The following is a 21322-nucleotide window of genomic DNA, read 5'->3' on the forward strand; positions in this document are numbered from 1 at the left end:
CCCCCCCCTCCCCCCCCCCCTAAACCCCCTTTGCTATATTTATTATACAATTGCTCACTCGGGACACAGCGCGCAGCTATCTATCTCGCTCTCGTGTACTTTCCTCTCCTCTGCTCCATCTGTAAACTCTCCTCTTGACTCGGTAGTGGCCCTCGTCGTCTCACGCTTCCCCCGCCACTAGCAGACTCATTATTGCCATTATTATTCTCCATGCCGGGAATCTGGAAAGGAGGGGGCCCGCTCATGCCCGGAGGCGGGGGCGGGAAGCCCTGGAAAGTCGGCGGCGGTGGTGGTGGGAAACCCGGAGGGAGCATGCCTGGTGGAGGAGGGGGGAATTGACCGCCGGCGCCAATGGGAGGGGGTGGTGGTAGACCAGCTTTTTTCATCAGCTCTGCTAACTTGGCGAAATCCGGAGGGTTATTGGGATCCATCCCGGGTAAGGTTGGAACACTGTTTGTGCCTGAAAGACCGAATGGTAACGGTGGAGGAGGCACGGCTCCTCCCATGCCTGGTATTCTAGGTTGTGCTCCTCCTGCGCTTGTTCCATCTTTACCAAATTGTGGTAATGGTAAGCCTGGTATACCTGGGAAACCAGGGAGCTTCGGGGGCATCTTCTGGTCGACAAGTCCTTCCATCTCGTCTTCCATTTCTTGCTCCTCTTCTTCTTGACGCTGACTCCGACCTCTTCGTCGATCCCATGTCCCTTGGGCTTCGGCGGCTGACTCCCCGATGTGATAGCGATCATTGAATGTATCTGTGCTACCTGGCCGCGCACGCGTCCAGAAACGAGTGACACGATCGTTCGAACCTGATGCGAGGACATGACCCAGCGGGTGCCAATCAAGTGACCAAATTGCAAAGTCATGGGCGTATGTGACTTTGTGAGCTGGATATATGGTTTGGGCCAGTGCCGTTGAAGGATCGGGGCTATCATATGGGGCTAGAGAAGGGGCTGTCCCTGGAGGGGTATTTGGTTCGTCGAGGAGGTAATGGAATAGAGCGCCATCAGCACCACCAGTACTCAGGAGTGAGGAATGCACCGGGTGCCAGGCCAAGGTCGAAATGTCCTTGTCGTGTCCTTTCAGGAGACAAATATCACGCATCATTCGTAAATCGAACACACGTGCCGTCTGGTCACGGGCTGAGGTTGCCAGGCATTGCCCTCTGACTCGTTCGAAGAGTGTCTTCGTAATCGTGTTTTTGTGGCCGTGTAGCGTGGTTAGACAACGACCCGTGCGAGGATCCCATAGTTTGACTAGATGATCTTTTGACCCGGAAACAAGCAATCCTTTAGTAGGGTGCCAGTCAACGCTCTTCGCGTCCCAACCGTGGCCATTCAGCGTAGATTCCTCAACGCCTCCAGCGAAGTCGAAGATTTTGAGGGACGAGTCATCGGAAGCTGTGACGAATTTGGAGTCGTTCGGACTGAACGCGAGGTCTCTTATAGGATCATTGTGCCCTTGAATGACCTTGACGTTGTTGAAATTAGGTTGCCAGTACTTGATCAGGCCGTCGTGATCAGCTGACAGAAGCCAGTCATCGCTATGCGAGTAAGACAAGGCTCGGATAGCAACATCATGTGCTTGCATGATTGTCTCGAAATTAAAACCAGTTCCATTCCACAGCGTAAACTCTCCACTGCTAGATGCTGTGAGTAATCTTCGACCCTCTGGTGTCCATCGCACTACGTTGACGGGGTGCTTGATTTTGTTCAGTGAGGAGTGCAGATGTCGCGCGGGAATCGAGTCGGCTGGATTATGCAGTCTTGCTAAAGGCGGTAGCATCTATATGAAGTCAGCTTGCAAACAATGGAGCATGGAGTTCGCTCCGAAGAGAACCTACATCGACTATGTAGCTAGGACTCGGCCGTTCCATCTCTCCCTGATAGCCTCCTTTGTATCTCGGCTGTCGATTCCGCATCCAATGGACCATAGTCGAGCCATAATCTGTGACAGGGCCTTTACAGCAAACATTGTCAATTTAGAGAACTGCATTTAGACAAAAACCAGACAAAGCCATGGTGCGGCTCAAAGGACACCAAAAAGAAAGCAACATAAGCAATGACTATCAAGACAACGAGAAATACCATCGATCCAAGAATCAATTCCCACATCTATTAGGGTTGGACTCCAACTTTGAGCCTTCCCAAGTCACAGCGTTATATGGGAAGCCTAGTTCCATGGTAGCCGTGTTTTTGACGACGCGAAGTGAAATCGAGGATTGGGAGATCAGAACTCACGTCTTCCCCTTCCCCTCCCAAAACCCCCTCCTTCAAAGCCCCCAGCAGCGCCTCCAGCAGCGCCGCCACCACCGCCGTAATCGCGTTGTTCATAAGCCATCCCGACTAACTTATCATCGTTGGTTGTTGGGATATAAAGCTACGGCGCGCAGCAGAAGGATGGATCCCAAAATCCACGATCGGTTGTAGCACGTGATCCGGTCGATTATTCTTCCATCTCCGACGAACTATTCCGCAACAAGGCTAGGCCCCGCAGTCGAAGATCCTCTTTCACGTTGATGCAGCCATCATATATCTCTCCCTCCAATGGCATTCAACCTGTCGGAAATGCCTCGCCAGGTCCTTGCAATAGGGACTTGCCCCCCCGTATAAGGCCGCTTTCACTTCTCCCCCTCTTCTCTTCTCTTCTCTGCTTCTCTTCTTCTCTTTCCGTCTCGTTGTCCTTTGTGTTCTTGGCTCCCGTTTTCTAGCCGTCCGAGAGTCGCGTAGTGCCCCGCGCTACCCGTTCCATGCCCTTGTATCAGCCTTGCTTTCTTGTTATCTCTCTTTGTGCCAGGACTTGTCTATCAAGAGCATTGTGGCAATTCGGACTCCCAAACCTCTTCTAGCTTCATGCTTCTCTCCCCCGGACTCTGACGATGGCGCCGACCACAGATACCGCGACAGTCACTTCAAGAGAGAGCCCCGCAGAAGCTCCAACCAAGCGACCAGGTCATTCACATGTCAATCTCAACGGCCCGTCAACAGTCCAACCTCTAGAGCCTGTCCGGCCCCGGGCAAGACGAAAGTACAAGCACATCGCGGCTGTACATTCTAAACACAAAACTTCATGTCTCAGTCACGATTCCGAGGCTGCTCCCAGCTTTCTAGGCTTCAGAAATTTGATGGTCATCGTCTTGAGTATGTCAGCCCAGGATAGTCCTGTCGATTAACAAGTATCATCTAGATAACTGGATCGACATATGCTATTAGTTGCTGGGAACCTACGCTTGATGATTGAGAACTACAAGAAGGTTAACTTCAGTCCGTCTCTTTCATTGCGGTCCATTGCTAACCAAGGCAGTATGGAGTTCTTATCTGTATTCGGTGCCACGACTACCGACGGATGGACGTTAGACTCGGTGCTGCTCTATATTTCATTATACCTTGTCATCTCTTCGTTGCATATGTTATAGAGTTAGCAGCTGCTCAGCAAGCAAGAGCGTCCATCCAAGGAACTGGTAAGAAGCGGGATGGGACGGCTACTCCCGGCGGAAGCTATGTTCCAACAGACCAAGAGCTCAAGAAATTCCAATCAACCTGGAAGTTGATAGCGTGGATTCACGGCATCAATGCTACGCTCTGTCTGTTGATTACGTCCCTCATCGTTTACTTCTTCATCCACCATCCTCTGATTGGGACCTTGACAGAGGTTCACGCCGTTATTGTCTGGCTCAAGACCGCCTCCTACGCTTTAGCGAACCGGGACCTTCGACATGCATACCTGCATCCTTCAAGGCGGGAAGAGGATGCAGTTCCAGAGATATACAGCAAATGTCCATACCCCGAAAATATCACGTTGAGAAATCTCACATATTTCTGGTGGGCGCCGACATTGGTGTATCAGCCAGTATACCCTCGAACTACCAAGATCAGATGGGTCTTCGTTTTCAAGCGTGTGGCCGAAGTGTTCGGTCTCAGTGTTTTCATGTGGGTAGCCAGTGCGCAATACGCCGCACCCGTTTTACGGAACTCCATGGATAAGCTAGCCTCCCTAGATCTTTCTTCGATTCTTGAAAGACTCATGAAATTGTCAACGATCAGCTTGGTAATTTGGCTAGCCGGATTCTTCGCCTTATTCCAGTCATTCCTCAACGCCCTGGCTGAAGTCATGAAATTTGGGGACAGGGAGTTCTACTCTGATTGGTGGAACAGCCCAAGTGTGGGTGTTTATTGGAGAACCTGGAATATACCAGTTTATCAATTCATGAAAAGACATATATTTTCTCCTCTTGTCGGTAGAGGTTGGAGTTCTGGACATTCAAGCATTCTGGTGTTTCTCCTCTCAGGAATCCTTCACGAGTTGGTTGTGGGGGTACCAACCCACAACATTATCGGTACGTCTGCATTGGCGCTTCGAGTCTCAATGAAGAATGGCTAACGACTTATAGGAGTTGCATTCATGGGTATGATGGCTCAGCTGCCACTGATCGTCTTTACAGCGCCGCTAGAGAAGATGAAGGGGATTAATGGGAGGATCATTGGAAACTGTATCTTCTGGGTTTCATTTACCCTCATCGGCCAGCCTCTGGCCATTCTTCTCTACTTCTTTGCATGGCAGGCCAAATATGGGACCGTTAGCAAGCAACTCATCAAACCATAGATAGAACTAGATAAATAGAAGACGCAGCAAGCTTTCGTGCAATGGACTTTAACATTATATTCATTCATCTCGCATTCTCTGCACTGAGCTCAGCCATCAAGCCCCCTTTATCCCTTTTCGCAGCATCCTCCTTTAATCTCTGTGCGATAAACGCTGATATCTCCTTGACCTTCACCAACGCCACATTCGTACAATGCAACAACGCAACCGCGTCCACGGGCGCGCCTCCCAACTTGGCAATCTGACACAGCTCCCCATGCCTATTCATACTAATCGTCATAGACCCGACCCTCAGCTGCTCCTCCAGCATCGTCGCATCCAACAACGTCGTCTCTCCCGCGTCCCCATAAAAGCTAAACGTCACGCACAGCGGATCATGCAGCAAGCTCAAGGGCACGGGTTCCCTCTCCGCCAGCGTAAACACCGTCACTTTCTCGCCCTCGATCGCGGTATCCGGTTTCCTGAAATGTCGGAGCGCCGCCACGACGCCGACGCACGCCGCATCGACGAGGTTCCCATCGTGCGATAGCACATGCACGTCCGCCCGCACCGACCACACTTGAGACCCGGCGATCAGGCACAGCGATTCGGTGTCCAGGGCTTGGGACCGCCGGAGCGTCTTCTCCAGGAGCCGCGAGAGCAGAAGCTCGGTTTCTGAGGGCCGCGCGACTTCGAAACTGGGTAGTGTCATGGGCGAGAGCTCGGTGCTGATGGTGAAGATGCCGTCGAAGGGGCGGTCGGGAAAGGGGGCTGTGACTTCGGCGGAGATTTTGGTGATCAGTCTGTTTGTGTGAGAGAGAGACGGGTTAATAAGTAACCTCTTTTCCGTCTGCGGTTTTGCATTCGTGTGGAAGTTGGAGGGAGCAGAACATACCTCGTCTTCCCGAGCCTGACGTCCGCGACCCCATATTCGTCGCCGAAGTCGAGCTCGAGGGCCCGGAACTGGTCGAAGGCGCGGCCGTCGATGCGCAGGTTCTCCTGCAGCGCTTTCTGGAAGAACTGTCTCTCGTTGAGAGAGGGCCCTATCTCTCGAGGCATGCCGGGACGTAGACGCGATTATGGGAATTTGGGATGGGGAAATCAAATGCGAAAGAGATATCGCGGGGGAGAGAGAGCTTGTGGAAATTCTAAAAAACGGCAGAAAGGTTGGCGGTGAACTGGGATTGGTTTAGCGCTGGTCTCCCAATCTTGGTTTCTTGCGCGTTTCGTGATCGGGGTTGAGAACAACACTGTTTTTGATACTGCTTTGATACACCTTACACCTGCCATTATGACGACCGGTTTGGAACCTGTTGCTTGCTTGGATGACCCGTGCTAATGGTTTGCAGCTCATAGACCTACGTTCGACCCCGTAAGCAAGCTCGAAAGCTCACGTACGGACGCCGCTGACACAGCATAGGCAAGGGGAAAGGAGGCACAACGAGGCCCAGCATATCACCAGAGACTCCTACCAGCGCACACGCAACTCAAGCTCCGGTGCGATTCACCTATCCATAATGCATAAACATAGCGGGCAACATTCTGACAAAGCTATAGAAAACCAGGGCAAGGAGGAGATGCAGATCGCCAAGCTCGCGATCTCCGCGCAGAATTGCTCGAGGCTGAGGCGGCGCACTTCGCAAAGATCAAGGGCGGACCGGCTCCAACCCCGGAGACTGCAGAGCCTTCTACGAATCAGGCGAAGAGGCAGCTTGAGGATGGCGGAATGGGGGACGAGGAAGACCCCGAAGCTAAACGGAGGCGGATACTAGAAGAGACGAGAGATATAGACGCCGAGTCTGAGGATGATGGGGAGGATGATAGTAGTGAAGATGACAGTGACGACGATGAGGACGAGACGGCGGAGCTACAACGCGAACTAGAGAAGATCAAGCGGGAGAGGGCTGAGAGGAGAGAGCAAGAGGTCAGAACAAGCTTTCGCTGCCAACCCTTTTCCGCATGGTTGCTGACACGGAGAATTCAGGAACGCGAGAGGATAGCGGCAGAAGAGGCTGCACGGGAGAAGGACATTGCTCTTGGAAACCCCTTGCTGAACCCCAGGACCGACTTCAACGTCAAGCGCCGGTAAGCCACATGATGCCCAGCCACGGGCTCGTTTCCACTAACGGGAGTGCAGATGGGACGACGACGTGGTGTTCAAGAACCAAGCCCGCGGGACCGAGGACAAGCGCAAGAAGGAGTTCGTCAATGTAAGTTGGGAACAACGCGGGAACAGGGTCGTCTTGGTGCTGACGATCACGCTCTTAGGACCTCTTGCGATCGGATTTCCACAAACGCTTCATGAGGTTAGTCGCAATATCCTTGGTCTGATCAAAGAATGGGGAGCGGGTGGATGAGGCTAACACGTGGCGCAGCAAATATGTGAGATGACGAGTCATGGGAGATTGGTCATTGGAGAATGAAGACTGGGAGTTCTGGGTCCGGCTGGCTGGAGGGGTCGGCAAGTTATTACCTACATGGCGGAGGACGATGAGCGGTCAGACCGCCTGGCTGCCACGGGGCCACCTTATCTATGCAATTGTATACATAACATGTGGCGTATAAAGGAGTTTTAAGAATTTGCATAATCACAGGCCCCATCTTAATTACTCCGTATACTTATCTTTGATCGGGATCTCTTGGTTGGCCGTGCATCACGTGATTATAGAGGGGTAGGTAAGTAGGTAACCTCAGAGTGCATACCATGACTACTTTCAGGCAGACTGTAGGTCAAAAGAAGACGAAAGATGTCCCATATTACCTGATGGCCGCTCGTAATCATCGGGGTTCGACATGCGTTTACATGCCGAGGAATCTGAAGCTGAATCTCAGCGTTCGGAGTTGTGGGGGGGTGGAGGGGCGGTTGGCCCGACTACTCGTTGGTCAAACGGCTGGGGGTGGGAAAGGCGTCGATTGAATACGGAATCCGTAATCTTATTAAAATATGATGAGAATATATGGGTTTGTCTTATTTTGACCTCCGGCTGTGATGATAGTGTAGGTAGGTATATAATATAAGGGAGGAGTGGTATGTAGGTGACCCTCGGTCTGGATGAGATGGAGATGAGACGAGATGAGCTGATAATTGCACAACACGAAAAACACGGGACCGGGAATGAGAGTTAATGCACGAGCATAAAGAAGAAGAAAAGATATGATAATAATCGATCCATCACAATCCGTACAGTACTACTGTAAGTAAATAATAGTAAGAGTGGTGGCCCTGGTGGGTAAAAACATTGAGGAGCCCGGCTAGGCGTTGGGCACTGGCCCTCAGCGCGACAAGGGTCGGCGGCCCAGCGGCTCAGCGGTACCTGGAGAGCCGAGCCATGTCGAGCGCAAAAGGGGGGCCCTTGAACAGCTGAGCAGCTGAGTGTGAGGAGCGGGGACTGCCCATGATCATCTAGATTCGCACTCTCGGATGAATGCGTGATTAATGAATCCTGGCGACGGCTGTCCTCTGGCATGGCGGGCGATCCTGGTGATGATGATGATGAAGATGATGGGCGATGATGGCATGGACGAGGGTGCTGGAGGGGAGAGAGGGAGAGAGGGGTCCCGTATCATTGATTCTCTTTGGCGAGAGAGAGGGGCGCCTTGCCGCTTAGGGACTAGAAGCGGGGGGGATTCGCATCGGGATGGACATCTGGGATCCAGGGCGCGCCTTGCCGGTCTGGGCCTAGCGGAGATGGCACCAGTTGACCACGCAGACCACCTTACCTATCCCCTCGGGAGGGGTGTGGCTAGAGAGAGGGGAGAAAGGGGAGAGAGAGAAAGGGGGGAGGAGATGGGGGAGCGGGTGAGAGGGAGGGAAAAAGGAAGGAAGGAAGGAAGGAAGGTGCAAAGAAGCACACCCCCCCATGACGTCACGGGCCTCCCAGCAGGAAAAGGAAATAATACAGAAGCAAGAGATACCCTTCGTGCAGTCTTCGCCAGACTACAGTACCTGAGGACAGGGGTGCCATGCGAGTAAGGCCGGCCGTCGGTAAGGAGGGGCCGTCTTGTGCAACGTGCCTATCAGGAGAGAGATCCTCTGCCACGGTGTACCTCCCTGAGAGATATAAGGTCAGGTAAGGTAAGGTAGGTATATAATCCCCTCCCGCCCCAGGACCGCCCAGCTCTTCCTCTTCCTCTTCCTCTCCCTACTCTCTACATCTATCAATCTTAAATTCAAATTTCCCACTCTTCTCTCCCACTCTCCCATCCTACACAACTCTCTTCATCATGTCCAACTACGACAACGACAACTCCGTAAGTCTTGAGAGAATGTTACAAAGCCAGTTCTTCATGGTTCCCTCCCTCTGACCGACTTCCTTTCCCTAGGGCTACGGAGGCAGTGACAGCTACGGCGTAAGCCTCTCTCTCTGATCACCTTCCACCCCCTGCTACCATTGTGGCAGGCTGGGTTAAGTCCAAGTCTGGGTCCTTTCTAACGCTCTCGTTCAGTCTGGTGGCCGGGGCAATGATAGCTACGGAAGCAGTGACAGTTATGGCGTAAGCCTCTCTTAGTTACCTTCTCTCCCTCTACTACCATTGTAGTCGGAGGGGTCAAAGTCTAGGACCTTCCTCGACTAACTCTTTTCTTTCAGTCTGGTGGCCGAGGCAACGACAGCTATGGAAGCAGTGACAGCTATGGCGTAAGCCTCTCTTGGTTACCTTCTTTCTCCCCACTACCATTGTAGTCGGGAGTGTCTAGGACGTTCCCCGACTAACTCTTTCTTTCAGTCTGGTGGCCGAGGAGGCAACGACAGCTATGGAAGCAGTGACAGCTACGGCGTAAGCCTCTCTTGGTTACCTCCTCCCTCCACTACCATTGTAGTGGGAGCTTCGGAGGGGTCAAAGCCTAGGACATTCCCTGACTAACTCTTTTCTCCAGTCTGGCGGCCGAGGAAACAGTGACAGCTACGGAGTAAGTATCCCGTGCAGGACTGTTGTCTCGCTCTGCAGTCACGGTTCCTGTCGTTGCACATAGTCCCAAGATCGCCCTGCTGACTTCTTGATTGCAGGGAGGCAACTCTGACAGCTACGGATCTAGCAATGACGACAACAGCTACGGCTCGAGAGGAAAATCCGGCGGTGACAGCTACGGCTCTAGCAACGACGACAGCTACGGCTCGAGTGGAAGAGGAAACTCTGGCAACGACGACAGCTACGGTTCAAGTGGAAGAGGAGGAAGATCTGGCGGTGACGACAGCTACGGCTCGAGCAACAACGACAGCTATGGCTCTAGCAAGAACGACAGCTATGGCTCCAGCAACAACGACAGCTATGGCTCCAGCAACAACGACGACAGCTACGGCTCGAGTGGGAGAGGAAAGTCCGGCGGTGACAGCTACGGCTCTAGCAACAACGACAGCTATGGATCTAGCAACAACGACAGCTATGGCTCCAGCAACAACGACAGCTATGGCTCTAGCAAGAACGACAGCTATGGCTCCAGCAACAACGACGACAGCTACGGCTCGAGTGGAAGAGGAAAGTCCGGCGGTGACAGCTACGGCTCGGGCAACAACGACAGCTATGGCTCCAGCAACAACGACAGCTATGGCTCTAGCAACAACGACGACAGCTACGGCTCGAGTGGAAGAGGAAAGTCCGGCGGTGACAGCTACGGCTCAAGCAACGATGACAGCTACGGCTCCGGCGGCAACTCTGGCTACGGAGGAAACTCTGGCAACGATGACAGCTACGGCTCGGGTAACAGCACCGCCGACAAGCTGTTGCAGAAGGCCGGCAGCTTCTTCAAGGGTGGCAACAACTCGGGAAACAATGACAATGACTACTAGGCGCATGGTTTGCTGCGGATGATTTTACGACGGTTATGGCGATAGCCTATAGGATGGATTTCCTTGGATTCTCGGGACGGGGGGACGGGGTCCCGTGTAGCACACGTAGCATGTAGTTCTCACTGAGGTGCGAATGCTCGTTCCTAATGATACTCTGAAACTGAATCTTGGTCTTGGCTCGTAATGCGTGTTGAATGTGTAAGTGAGATATGAACTCAACTGGTAACCCCTCAACATACGTCACCGGCACACAGACCTGTCCACGGAACCATTGCTCCGGCAGAGGATCTACGTCGGGCCTATATTGTTCCGAAGCCTTCGGGTGGCGCGCGCCGTACCGAGCTTTAGGACCCAGAGATGAACTTCACAGCAAGGATGCTCGCTCATCTTACGGTGGTACATACATGTTTAATGACATATGTAGACCTACTACAACCACGTAACATGCTCCTCGGGATTCAATATGAATCGATCCTTCAAGAGCTCGAGCAAGCCGAATCTGAAAACCCAACCCTGCGAAAGTATATATTGATGATCGGATCATCTACGAGTTGAGGCCGCCTCCGTTTATGTGACTTTGGGGAGGCTCGACTTGGGGAGACCTGGAACACAATGATGATATCATGCCCGACATACATCGAGCTCCGGAAGTTATCTTGAAGATTTATTGGGATTATAAGGTTGATATATGGAATCTTGGCGTATTGGTAAGTAGAATTCAGATTCTTCATCTTGGCATACTACCAGCTGTTAACTATTTAGTACTAATCTGTCAGGTCTGGGAGCTCTTTGAATATCATCATTTTTTTCAAAGGTAGGAATCCCAAGGATGACCTTCTCGATGACAGCTATCATTTCGGTGAGATGGTGGCCATCCCAAGATCCTCCACCTACCGAATTTCTTAAACGTGGCGAGAAAAGTCAAGAAACCTGGGACGAAGCAGGTCGGTTTGCATTTGGTTGAAACTTGAAATACTAGTACGAGTTCTAATGAGCTTTCGCTAGGTAACCGGAGAGGTCTCGCCCTAAATCCCAGCCAATACCTCGAGGAGTTTGATGAGAGGCTAGAGGGTAAAGATAAGGACCTTTTCCTGCGTTTAAACTCGAGGTCCACGTCTAGCGGCATTGGCAACAAGGGTGATCTAATGTAGCTGATCAAAGCCAAGGAACGGGAGGCCAGTGCATGACTGGACTTTGGAGAATTGGGTAGGCGCCCCTCATGAATACAAGCAAAACGGCAGGCACTAAGCTCGAACTCGATGCGGCGTGACTGACTTAAACCCCACTGAATTCTCCTATCCATTTACAATTTTCTTCACAAACACCGATATGAATATAAAGCAATAATTGTCCAACCTCCAAAGACTTACAACCAACAAACATGGCTGCTATTGCCGTATCTCCAGAAGGCATTGCTCAGGTCACGACAGCAATGAAGAGTCCCAACACTGGTTTGAGCATCAACGAGCTCTAGAATAACATGGTCCTCAACTGCAAAATCCACGTCTTCATTTACGACCTTCGGAGTTTCCAAGAGATTCCGGATCTCGGGCTCGTCTCGATCAGACCGTAGATGCTATTTTTATCGGTACGCCTTGTATGTAATATATGCCATAACTCCACTCCCCCTATTTCTTTATAGACATGGTACTGACTGTGAGAATCGTCTGTAGACTTCAGCCAGAGAAAGTGAGAGCGCTAAAAGGCACCATTATCTGTCGCATATAGAACGGGCCTAATAGGGACCTATATTTTGAGTAATTGCCACCTGGTAAAAGGGTCCTATTACCGAGATCCGTTGTGCCGATTTTTGCCACATCTTTATGTATATATAGAGTCTCTAGACCCTTACTTTACTCTTTAATCGAGTCCGTTTCTCCCGTTTTGACAGTTATAAGCCCGGGTTGCTTTCTATAGCTACCGAAACTGTGTGATCAGACTCCCTGACCGACTTGATTTTTCGACACTACTATTAACGTGATTTCGGCTGATACTAACGTAGTAAACAAGCCTGTTTTTTGACTTTTAAGTAGATATACGAGGCTTAATAGAAGCTAATTAAAATATCCTAAACAACGCCTCTAATAGGCTACTCGATTAATTTAAAGGCGCTAATTCAAGTACTTATTCGACAATTTAGACTTACCCTAACTTACCTAATTTAGTAACTAGTTAAACAACGTGTTTAGCAGCTGTTTCTACCTAACTTACTACTAATTCGACTTTAATTATTATAGTAGGTATAGTTAATACGACTATTACTACTTATATCCTTAATAGAACTAATGATTAGGACGATTAGATTAAAGAGATCTAAGCTATAGCTAGAAGTACTAATATATAGAACTTTGTAGATCCTTTAAAGGATCGACTACTACTTTAACTATAAGAGCTAGTTTAGCCTAAACCAGGCTATGTTTAAGGGTAATTAAACGTAGCTTATAGCTAGTTAAGTAAGGGAGAAAGAGAGTAGTTATAGATCTTTTATATTTAGGTTTAAATTACCTAATTTAGACGTGTTTTAATCCTCTTTTTAAAGTGCCTCTACCCTCTTCTTAATAAAGGCGTTAGACTTAAGTTTTGTACTAATCTCCTTTTAGATCTTTTTGTTTAGTACCTATCCTACTAGCCTTTTACTAGGGATTAGGTAATAGTAGTCCTTAAACTAGTGCCTCTTACTATATAGGTACTTAAGAGGCCGTTTGCCTCCTTTGTCTAAGCTTTGCCCTTAAAGGGTAAAGAACACTACGTAATATCCTTCTTTTACTTTTAGTTACCTTTTACTCTTAAGTTTAAGCTTAAACTCGTTAAGTACGTCTTTAAATTCAAGTTTCTTCTTCTTAAAAAGCTAGTGTTCTACTATCTAGGTAAACACTAGATCTACTCTCTCTATAGCGGCTATAAAGTCGTAGATTAGCCTAGTACCTAGAACTTTAGCTATATTAAGCACTAGACAGTTGTTATACGCTAATTTAAAGCTATTAATCTAAGCGGCTACTAATTACCCTCTTTTAGGTACCTCTTAAGCTAACTTATACTTCTTAATTAGCTTTTGTTACCTTATATTATCTAAAGGAGCTACTCTCTTTTTTAGTTCTATAAGTATATTATATACTATAGTACTAGTATTAACGTAGTAAACGTATTCTTTTTATATTATATTAATTATTTGTATCTATAAGTCGTTTAACGCTTGTTATTACTATTTAAACAGTTGTTGTTCCTTATTATATTAATTTTAAAGATAACTATAGTAATTAACAAAGAAGAGGATCTCTTTAAAGCGTTTATAGTATTAGCTATATCTACTAATATAGCTACTAAAATAGCTAACCTAACTACTAAATTTAGTTATTTAGTCTTAAAAAGAGAGGAATAAGATTACCTACTAAAAAAGAGCTTTATACTTAACTTAGGTACTACGATACACGTCTATAACGACCTAAATAGGTTTAGCTTTATACAAAAAGCCTTAGAATAAAGCTTCTTATTAGCTAGTAAGGATTAAATTTAAATTAAAGCCTTTAGTATAGTAAAAATCTAACTCTAGAGGCTAAAGGGGCCTTTTACTATTAAGTTACTAAATACTACGCTAGTCCTTACGTTCTATACTAACGTAGTATCCTTACGTTAATTAATCTAAAAGGGGATCTACTAAGATACTAAAAGAAGACGATTAACCTTTAGAAACTAAACCTTTTACTATACACTAGTTTAAAATAGCTAGTAGATACTAGAATATAATCTAGTTACTAAACTTAGAAACGACACTATAACTACTAATACTATAGCGTACCTTATAAATAGTTATATTCTAGTACTATCTAGCGCTTTAACTAACCTTTAGTATAAAAGGATAGGTTACCTTTAAATAAAGGCTATTTAGCGCCTTTCTAGCGCTACTAGAGACGTTAAAATAGTAGATATAGACTAGTATCTTATTACTTCTTATAAAACGTACTACTTATCTAACGTAAAATAATAAATATCCTAAGTACTAGCTAAAAGAGCTACTACCTTATTAAGGTAAATATACGTAGATCTTATCTCTTTTTATATAGTAGATATAAAGGAGCGCTATATCTTTTATATTACCGCCCCTCTAGGTAGCAAGCTAAGGGGATTACAAAGGACCTTACTACAAAGTAGTTATAGTGCCTCTACGTCGTCACGAGGGCGTACTAGGCGACGCCCGTCTAGTTCCTTAAGTCTAAAACAGCTACGCCCTTACTCGACCTCTACCTCGACAAGTAGGTAGCAGACTTTAAACAACGTCTTAAACGTATAAGTAAAAGAGAACTTATATAGTCTATCTATAACAGGGTAGCGGCCCGTCTTTAATAACGCTAGAGACACTACTATAGCGCTACTATAGCGCTACCTTATACGTTACTTAAGTACGGGATAGGCCGAGCCGCGTAGGCGAAGGACTAGTATAGGGACTCCTCCCTAGAGAAGACCCTATAAGGGAACTAGAAGGCACGATAGTCTTAACACGACAGCTTGCCGGCATACCGCTAAGGCGCCGCCCTAGCCGCGCTACCTGCCCTCTTAGTAGATACCCTTAAGAAGTACCTACTCTTCTATAAGTACGAGAGCTCTCTTTTAACATAGATCTGTACTAGTAAAGTTAGACTCTAGGCTTTCCTTTTTAAGCGTAGAGTACTAGAGGTAGTGACCTCCTAGTACCCTTATAGTAAGGCCCTAGAGACAGCGGCTTACCTAGTCCTTAACTACTAGTAGCTAGATTAATAGCGGCAGGCCTTATAGTAAGCGCTCTACCCGAGAGTACTATAAACGTTCTATAACTTTATAGTAGTAATAGAGAAAGGTAAGAGCGCTCGTATACTAATCTGTTAGCTACTGTCTACCGGCCGATTCTTATAGTTCTGTCTAGCTAAGCGCTACCTAGTAAAGGAGTTACAAGAGAGGGAGTAGCCCTAGCTAGTAGCCGGCGCCCTACTAGCGCCTCGCTAGTGTCCTGTTAGTATGTTTAGTATTACTAGGCTAGAAGGTTAAGTTCTAGTAGGGTAGTAATAAAGACCTAGCGCCTTAGTAGCGCTATAACAGTATAAACACAAGTAGTAGTACGTAGGTTTTTACCCGGCTTTAGTACGGTTTTACTACGTGATTTATGTAGTATAGAGGTTCTGTATATAGTAGGCATAGGCAGTAAGAACAATAATAATAATATATCTTTTATATCTTAGATAACTTAACTTAAATAAACTTTGTATATACTATAGAATCTAAACAAGAAACCTCTAGTATTCTACACTACTTCGTATATATAGTATATAAGTAGTAAGGGTTTAGAGTAAAAGTTATTTAAGTAGATAGTAAAACGTTACTTAGAGGAGAGTTTAATAAGTAGGTAATAGAGAAAGAGATCCTAGTAGAACGATTAGTGTTACAAACACTAGAGTAAAACAGTCTAGCTAAGCGATCTAAAAGAGTAATCCTTTAAAGGGGTATAGCTCTTTATATAAAGAGTAGGCTACTAGAGAACCTATGGCCTAAAGCTAGTAAAACAGTAGCCTACCTTATTAATAGATCTCTTAGCGCCTTATTAGCTTAGAAAACCCTTTACTAGTACCTCTAAGAGGTAATAAAGAGTAAAAAAGAGAGGCTTAAACCTAAGCTTAGCTACCTTTAAGCGTATAGTTATAAGGCGTACGTACTAAACAAGACTAGGGCTAGACTAGATAAGTTAGATCTTAAAGCGTTTATTAGATACTTTGTTAGATACAAGTCGATAAATATATACTAAATATAGATCTTCTTAAAGAATTAAATAGTATCTACTTGTAACGTTACCTTTAGTAAAACAGCCTGTTATAATCTAGTAGAACTATAAGAGGCTAAAGAACAGGCTATATAGGCCTTAAAAGAGATATCTTAACAGATAAAGAACTAGTAAATTAAAGAATTAGATACTAAAGACGTTATAGTAGTAGAGGTACCTTAACAGGTAGAGGATAGAAGAGAACACTTAGTTAAGCCTTATTTAGTACCTTAGGTTAGTACTAAAACTTAGATTCCCTTACTTACTATACCTTTACCTACCTTATAAGCTATACCTAACGTTAAACTAAACGAATTAGACAAATTCTACAAACAAATAGATCTAATAGATTAAACAGATCTACTTATAAACACGCTAAACACACTAGGATCTATGTTAAATAAATTTACTACTCTAAACGCGCTAAACGCGCTAATTAGATTAAATAGATTAACAGAATTAAGTTAATTAGTAGAGCTAATAGCTAAAAACAACAAATCTAAGCCCTTAGTACGATCTCTTAAGCCCTACAATCCTTTTAATCTACTTATTTTTAACAAACCTAACGAATTAGATATAAAGATAGAAGACGTACTACTAATATAGCTAGATCCTATCCTACTATCTAATAACGTTATAATTTAATAAAGGAGGCTATAAAGAGGGCCTAGATCTAAAGGTATTAGGTATAGTAACATTATTAAAAGCCTTAGAGAGTAACGTTAAAACTATAAACACGTCTATATAGTATAACAAGAAGGGATTAACAAATATAGTAGGTTCTATTTAGCCTTCTAACTAGGTACTAAATACAAGAAACAGAGACTCTATTAAACTAATCTCTTAGTACTACTTAGCTACTAGAGAGAGCTTTAAAACTACTCTTATAGTACTAAGTTTAGGATTGTAGTAGAGAAAGAGTATATAGATCTAGAGAGGTAAGAAACCTTTAAACTAGTCTACTATTTAACTATTAAGAGATATATAATCCTTATAAGGTAAGTGTTTATATATAAATTTAATACTAACGGCTTTCTAGCTAAATTTAAGGCTAGGCTTATAGTTAGAGGCGATTTATAGTACCTTAACAGCCGTAATAATTACGCTACTACCCTTACGTTAAGAGTATTTAGGGCTCTAATAGCTATAGCGGCCTAGTTTAATCTTAATATCTATTAATTAGACGCTATTAACGCGTTTACTAATAGTAATATAGATAGTAAAGTCTATATTTACTACTTAAAGGGATTTAGTAAGCTAGAACACTACCTTCTTCTCTTATAGGCCTTGTACGGCCTTTATAGATTACTACTACTCTAGTATAGTAAGTTTACTTATATACTAAAAGAACTAGGGCTATTCCTTATACCTAAGGCAGACTACCTTTATATAAATAACAAGCTAATAGTCTTCTTTTATATAAACAATATAGCGATATTATCTAGACGATTTAACTATAACGAATTTCTCTCTTTTAAAACAAAGCTATTTAGTAAATATAAGATATAAGATCTAAGAGAGTTAAGCTAGTTCTTAAGGATAAGGGTAATAAGGGATAGAACGGCGTAACAGATCTAGCTAAGCTAAGATTTGTATATTAAGTCTATTATAAAGAGGTTCTACCTTAATAAAGGTAAAACACTAGCTACGCTTATAGCTACTAATAAATTAGTACTATATACAGGTAAAGTAACAGATTAAGAGGTCTTAGCCTACTAGTAAAAAGTAGGCTTAATTCTATACGCTACTATCGTTATACGGCTAGATATAATAAGAGCCGCTATACGGCTTTCTAAGTTCTTAATCAACTCTTTACTAGATTACTACTAAGTAGTAGATAAAGTAATTAGATACCTGTATTTAATAAAACACCTAGCTATTAAATATAGGGATAGAACAGATTTAGGGTAAGCCTTTGCCTACGTAAGTAACACTATATTTACTAATAACCTACTAAATAGACGTAGTATAGAAGGTTACGTATTCTACTTGTTTAGAGGGCTAATTAACTAGAAATTAAGTAAGTAAAAGACTGTTACTACTTTAAGTATAGAGGCAGAACTGTTAGTAGTAATACACGCTATAAAAGAGCTATATTAGTAGCGTAAGGTATTTGTAAACCTTATATTAGAGTTTGATCTAAGGTTTAAGTACTCTATAAAGGTAGATAATCTATAAACAATACAGCTAATAGAGCTAGGAACACCTAGACTAGCTACTAAGCTTAAGTACGTCGATATCTACTAATACTAGCTAAGGCAGGAGGTAGCTACCTAACGCGTTAAGTTAGAGTAGATATCGACTAATAACATACCGGCTAACAGACTTATAAAAGCTCTACTACGTTAAAAACACTAAGAGTTCGTTAAATAGCTTAAACTAGTAGATATTTAATACTAAATTAGCTAGCCTACGTCAACTAGTAACTAAAGTTACAAGCTAAAGAGGATTAGTAAATTAAGTACGAAAACTAGCTAGAAAGACTACTAGAACCTAGATCTAGACTAAATACGTAGGTTATAGTAGATATATACTGTTTTTAGACACTTATTTAATTAATTGTTTAATTATTACGTTCGTTAATATATTTATATTAAGTATATAGATAAGGGGCTACTTAGAATAAGTAAATAGCTTTACTATTTCCTAATTAAGAACAAAATCGTGACTCTTTAGGGAAGTGTGTTAGAAACCTAACTGTTAAACGTAATAACTCGATTTCCTAATTAGGTAATACTATATTACTAGTAGATTAGGAGTTAGATTTTGCTTAGAGTTTAATACAGAGTTTTTACTTTACTACCTACTCTACTATAGTAATAGAGCCCTATTACTACAGATCCGTTATACTGATTTACTACTGTTACCTGTATATAGAGCCTCCTTTTTGATCCTAGTTTAGTAGTTTAATTTAATCTAGTTTAATCGAATCTACTTAATTCGCTCCCTTTGATCGATCACTAATTCGTTCTATTTGACATGTTAGAAACCTGACTGTTAAACGCAATAACTCGATTTCCTAATCAGGTAATACTATATTACCGGTAGATCAGGAGTCAGATTTTGCTCAGAGTTTGATACAGAGTTTTCACTTTGCTACCTACTCTACCGCGGTAATAGAGCCCTATTACCACGGATCCGTTATACCGATTTGCCACCGTTACCTGTATATAGAGCATCCTTTTTGATCCTAGTTCAGCAGTTCAATTTAATCTAGTTTAATCGAATCCACTTAATTCGCTCCCTTTGATCGATCACCAATTCGTTCTATTTGACAGTTATAAGCCCGGGTTGCTTCCGTATAAGCTTCCTTATAGCTGTAGGCTTGATTCCTTTACTCTTAAGAGAGAAGAGTATCGTACTTTGATTCCGAACGTTCTTGACGATACCGACAAAACAACAAAGCCGATACCGATCATAGTCAAGCCCTATCTAAAGGCCGGGAGCCACATCCTCGAGAGTAAGGCTAGGAGCCATAGTCTCGAGAGCCGGTACAGAGAGCTAGGCGTAGAGGCAGATTTCGTGAGGATTGTTGTGACGGGCGAAATGTAGCAAATTTAGAACGACGATAATTCGAATAACGACAACTTAAACGACAGACAACTTGAACGACAGACAACTTGAACGAGGACAACTTGAACGATAACAACACCGACAATATCAAAGCTTATAGATCTCGCGACAGATCTATAGCATGACCGACAACAATACCGACAACATTACCGAAGCCTATGTAGGCCGAAGCCGACAACGATATGACAACCGAAGCCTATACAGGCCGCCGATATATAGACTATTTGAAGGGCCGTTAGAGGAGCTATATAGGGATGTCTGATTAGGGTCAAAATACAGCTCCCTAGGGGGGTGTGTCGCATATAGAACGGGCCTAATAGGGACCTATATTTTGAGTAATTACTACCCGGTAAAAGGGTCTTATTACCGAGATCCGTTGTGCCGATTTTTGCCACATCTTCATGTATATATAGAGTCTCTAGACCCTTACTTTACTCTTCAATCGAGTCCGTTTCTCCCGTTTTGACATTATCACTAGCGAGAAAACCTTGGAGACTATCATCGAAAACCCCTTAACGAGCGCTTAGAAAGAAAGATCAAGAAACATGCTGAAAGCGACGTCTGTGAAGCTCATGACCTGGCCCTAATTTTGGAGAAAGTGTTTGATATCGAGCCGAAGGAATTAGCTAAGGATAGAGACTTCTTTACTATTCTGGGCAGATCGGGACTGGATTTGAAAGATAAAGAGGATTCGAAGGGGATAGAGAAGAAGAAACCTTCTAGGGAAGAGAATAGGAAGAAGTATTGAGAAACTGCTCCTCACCTTTCGTGGTGCTTCTAGGGATTTACGGTTCAGATACAAATATCTGGTGCTTAAATTCCCAGGCTCTCAACTCCGGCAATTTCAAACAACCATGACATACAGAAGAAACGAAGCACTCGATACCTTCGAAATCCATCCGGACTTTGCGAGCAGATCAAAACTACCCATCACCTTCCCTGGTTGTTCTGGCAAATATTTGCGAAGATGCACACTCACGTCTCAACAACACTAAGGATGAGTATTTCTGGGGGGAATGTACTTCACACTAGCCATTGTCGACGAGATTAATTGTCCTTCGAAGCTCGAAAATGCAGTCATTGCGCCGTCAAGACTCTCGCCAGGATACCTCTCATCCGGCGCTTAATCCGGGCAATCCGCCCCTAAATCCACCACGAGTCAAAACTCCCTGCATCAGGCAGGAAGAATCACCGATCAATCAGCTACTGAACGGTCAGATTTATTGTTAACAAGAAAGGGTGAGAGAGAGTAGCTGATTAAGATGACCTCGCTCCCCTCTTTGAAGCAACGTTTAGGTCAAGAGACGGAGAGTCATGACTGTTGCTTGGAGTCCTGGCAAGTTTCATGCAAGCCCCCATTTTTGCAGAAAATGCATACATCACGCTCTTATTCACTTTCAAGTATACCCGTGGTAAGGAACGCCCTCCTTCCCTGAATTAAGGGGGAAAGCCTACATATTTACGCACCGTTGTGAACCCTTCAAGCCGGACTGCAATCTGGTACGCAGCCAGAAGATCGACTAGTTCGAAGACATTCAACGATGGCACGGCTCATATACACCAAAACGGTCTTTGATATGGTCTCGGTACTTTGAGAA

At 44.8% G+C, this 21322-nt stretch overlaps 7 protein-coding genes across 7 annotated transcripts; 5 read left to right on the plus strand and 2 right to left on the minus strand.

Moving 5' to 3' along the window:
* Window positions 1–30: 30 nt before the first annotated feature.
* Window positions 31–2261, minus strand: M430DRAFT_126437 (hypothetical protein). Its single transcript, XM_024861991.1, has 3 exons — window positions 2240–2261; window positions 1843–1958; window positions 31–1784 (listed from the first exon to the last, which is right to left on the minus strand). The coding sequence occupies exons 2-3, from the start codon at window positions 1930–1932 to the stop codon at window positions 81–83; spliced, it is 1794 nt and encodes a 597-aa protein (XP_024718682.1). The 5' UTR covers window positions 1933–1958; window positions 2240–2261; the 3' UTR covers window positions 31–80.
* Window positions 2262–2877: 616 nt separating this feature from the next.
* M430DRAFT_145141 (hypothetical protein) lies at window positions 2878–4725 on the plus strand (the record flags this gene model as incomplete). Its single annotated transcript, XM_024862928.1, has 4 exons — window positions 2878–3139; window positions 3212–3252; window positions 3303–4335; window positions 4390–4725. 4 exons carry the CDS (start codon window positions 2878–2880, stop codon window positions 4599–4601), a joined length of 1548 nt encoding a protein of 515 aa, XP_024718683.1. The 3' UTR covers window positions 4602–4725.
* On the minus strand, window positions 4666–5639 carry M430DRAFT_30335 (hypothetical protein; the record flags this gene model as incomplete). The annotated part of the gene is made up of 2 exons (XM_024865943.1): window positions 4666–5383; window positions 5476–5639. The coding sequence occupies 2 exons, from the start codon at window positions 5637–5639 to the stop codon at window positions 4666–4668; spliced, it is 882 nt and encodes a 293-aa protein (XP_024718684.1).
* A 191-nt stretch (window positions 5640–5830) lies between these two features.
* M430DRAFT_126445 (hypothetical protein) lies at window positions 5831–7195 on the plus strand. Its single transcript, XM_024861992.1, has 8 exons — window positions 5831–5881; window positions 5930–5952; window positions 6001–6077; window positions 6138–6504; window positions 6565–6665; window positions 6718–6790; window positions 6849–6886; window positions 6956–7195. The coding sequence occupies exons 1-8, from the start codon at window positions 5872–5874 to the stop codon at window positions 6969–6971; spliced, it is 705 nt and encodes a 234-aa protein (XP_024718685.1). The 5' UTR covers window positions 5831–5871; the 3' UTR covers window positions 6972–7195.
* A 2039-nt stretch (window positions 7196–9234) lies between these two features.
* Window positions 9235–10400, plus strand: M430DRAFT_174058 (hypothetical protein). The gene is made up of 2 exons (XM_024863670.1): window positions 9235–9489; window positions 9587–10400. The coding sequence occupies exon 2, from the start codon at window positions 9618–9620 to the stop codon at window positions 10386–10388; it is 771 nt and encodes a 256-aa protein (XP_024718686.1). The 5' UTR covers window positions 9235–9489; window positions 9587–9617; the 3' UTR covers window positions 10389–10400.
* A 589-nt stretch (window positions 10401–10989) lies between these two features.
* On the plus strand, window positions 10990–11585 carry M430DRAFT_60860 (hypothetical protein; the record flags this gene model as incomplete). Its single annotated transcript, XM_024868883.1, has 3 exons — window positions 10990–11073; window positions 11181–11310; window positions 11372–11585. 3 exons carry the CDS (start codon window positions 10990–10992, stop codon window positions 11515–11517), a joined length of 360 nt encoding a protein of 119 aa, XP_024718687.1. The 3' UTR covers window positions 11518–11585.
* Window positions 11586–17483: 5898 nt separating this feature from the next.
* Window positions 17484–17660, plus strand: M430DRAFT_107040 (hypothetical protein; the record flags this gene model as incomplete). Its single annotated transcript, XM_024861126.1, has 1 exon — window positions 17484–17660. A coding segment is annotated over one exon (177 nt), but the record flags the coding sequence as incomplete, so codon positions are not given.
* Window positions 17661–21322: the final 3662 nt, after the last annotated feature.

This window comes from Amorphotheca resinae (assembly GCF_003019875.1).
Source record: "Amorphotheca resinae ATCC 22711 unplaced genomic scaffold M430scaffold_10, whole genome shotgun sequence".
In the NCBI taxonomy this organism is placed as follows: domain Eukaryota; kingdom Fungi; phylum Ascomycota; class Leotiomycetes; order Helotiales; family Amorphothecaceae; genus Amorphotheca; species Amorphotheca resinae.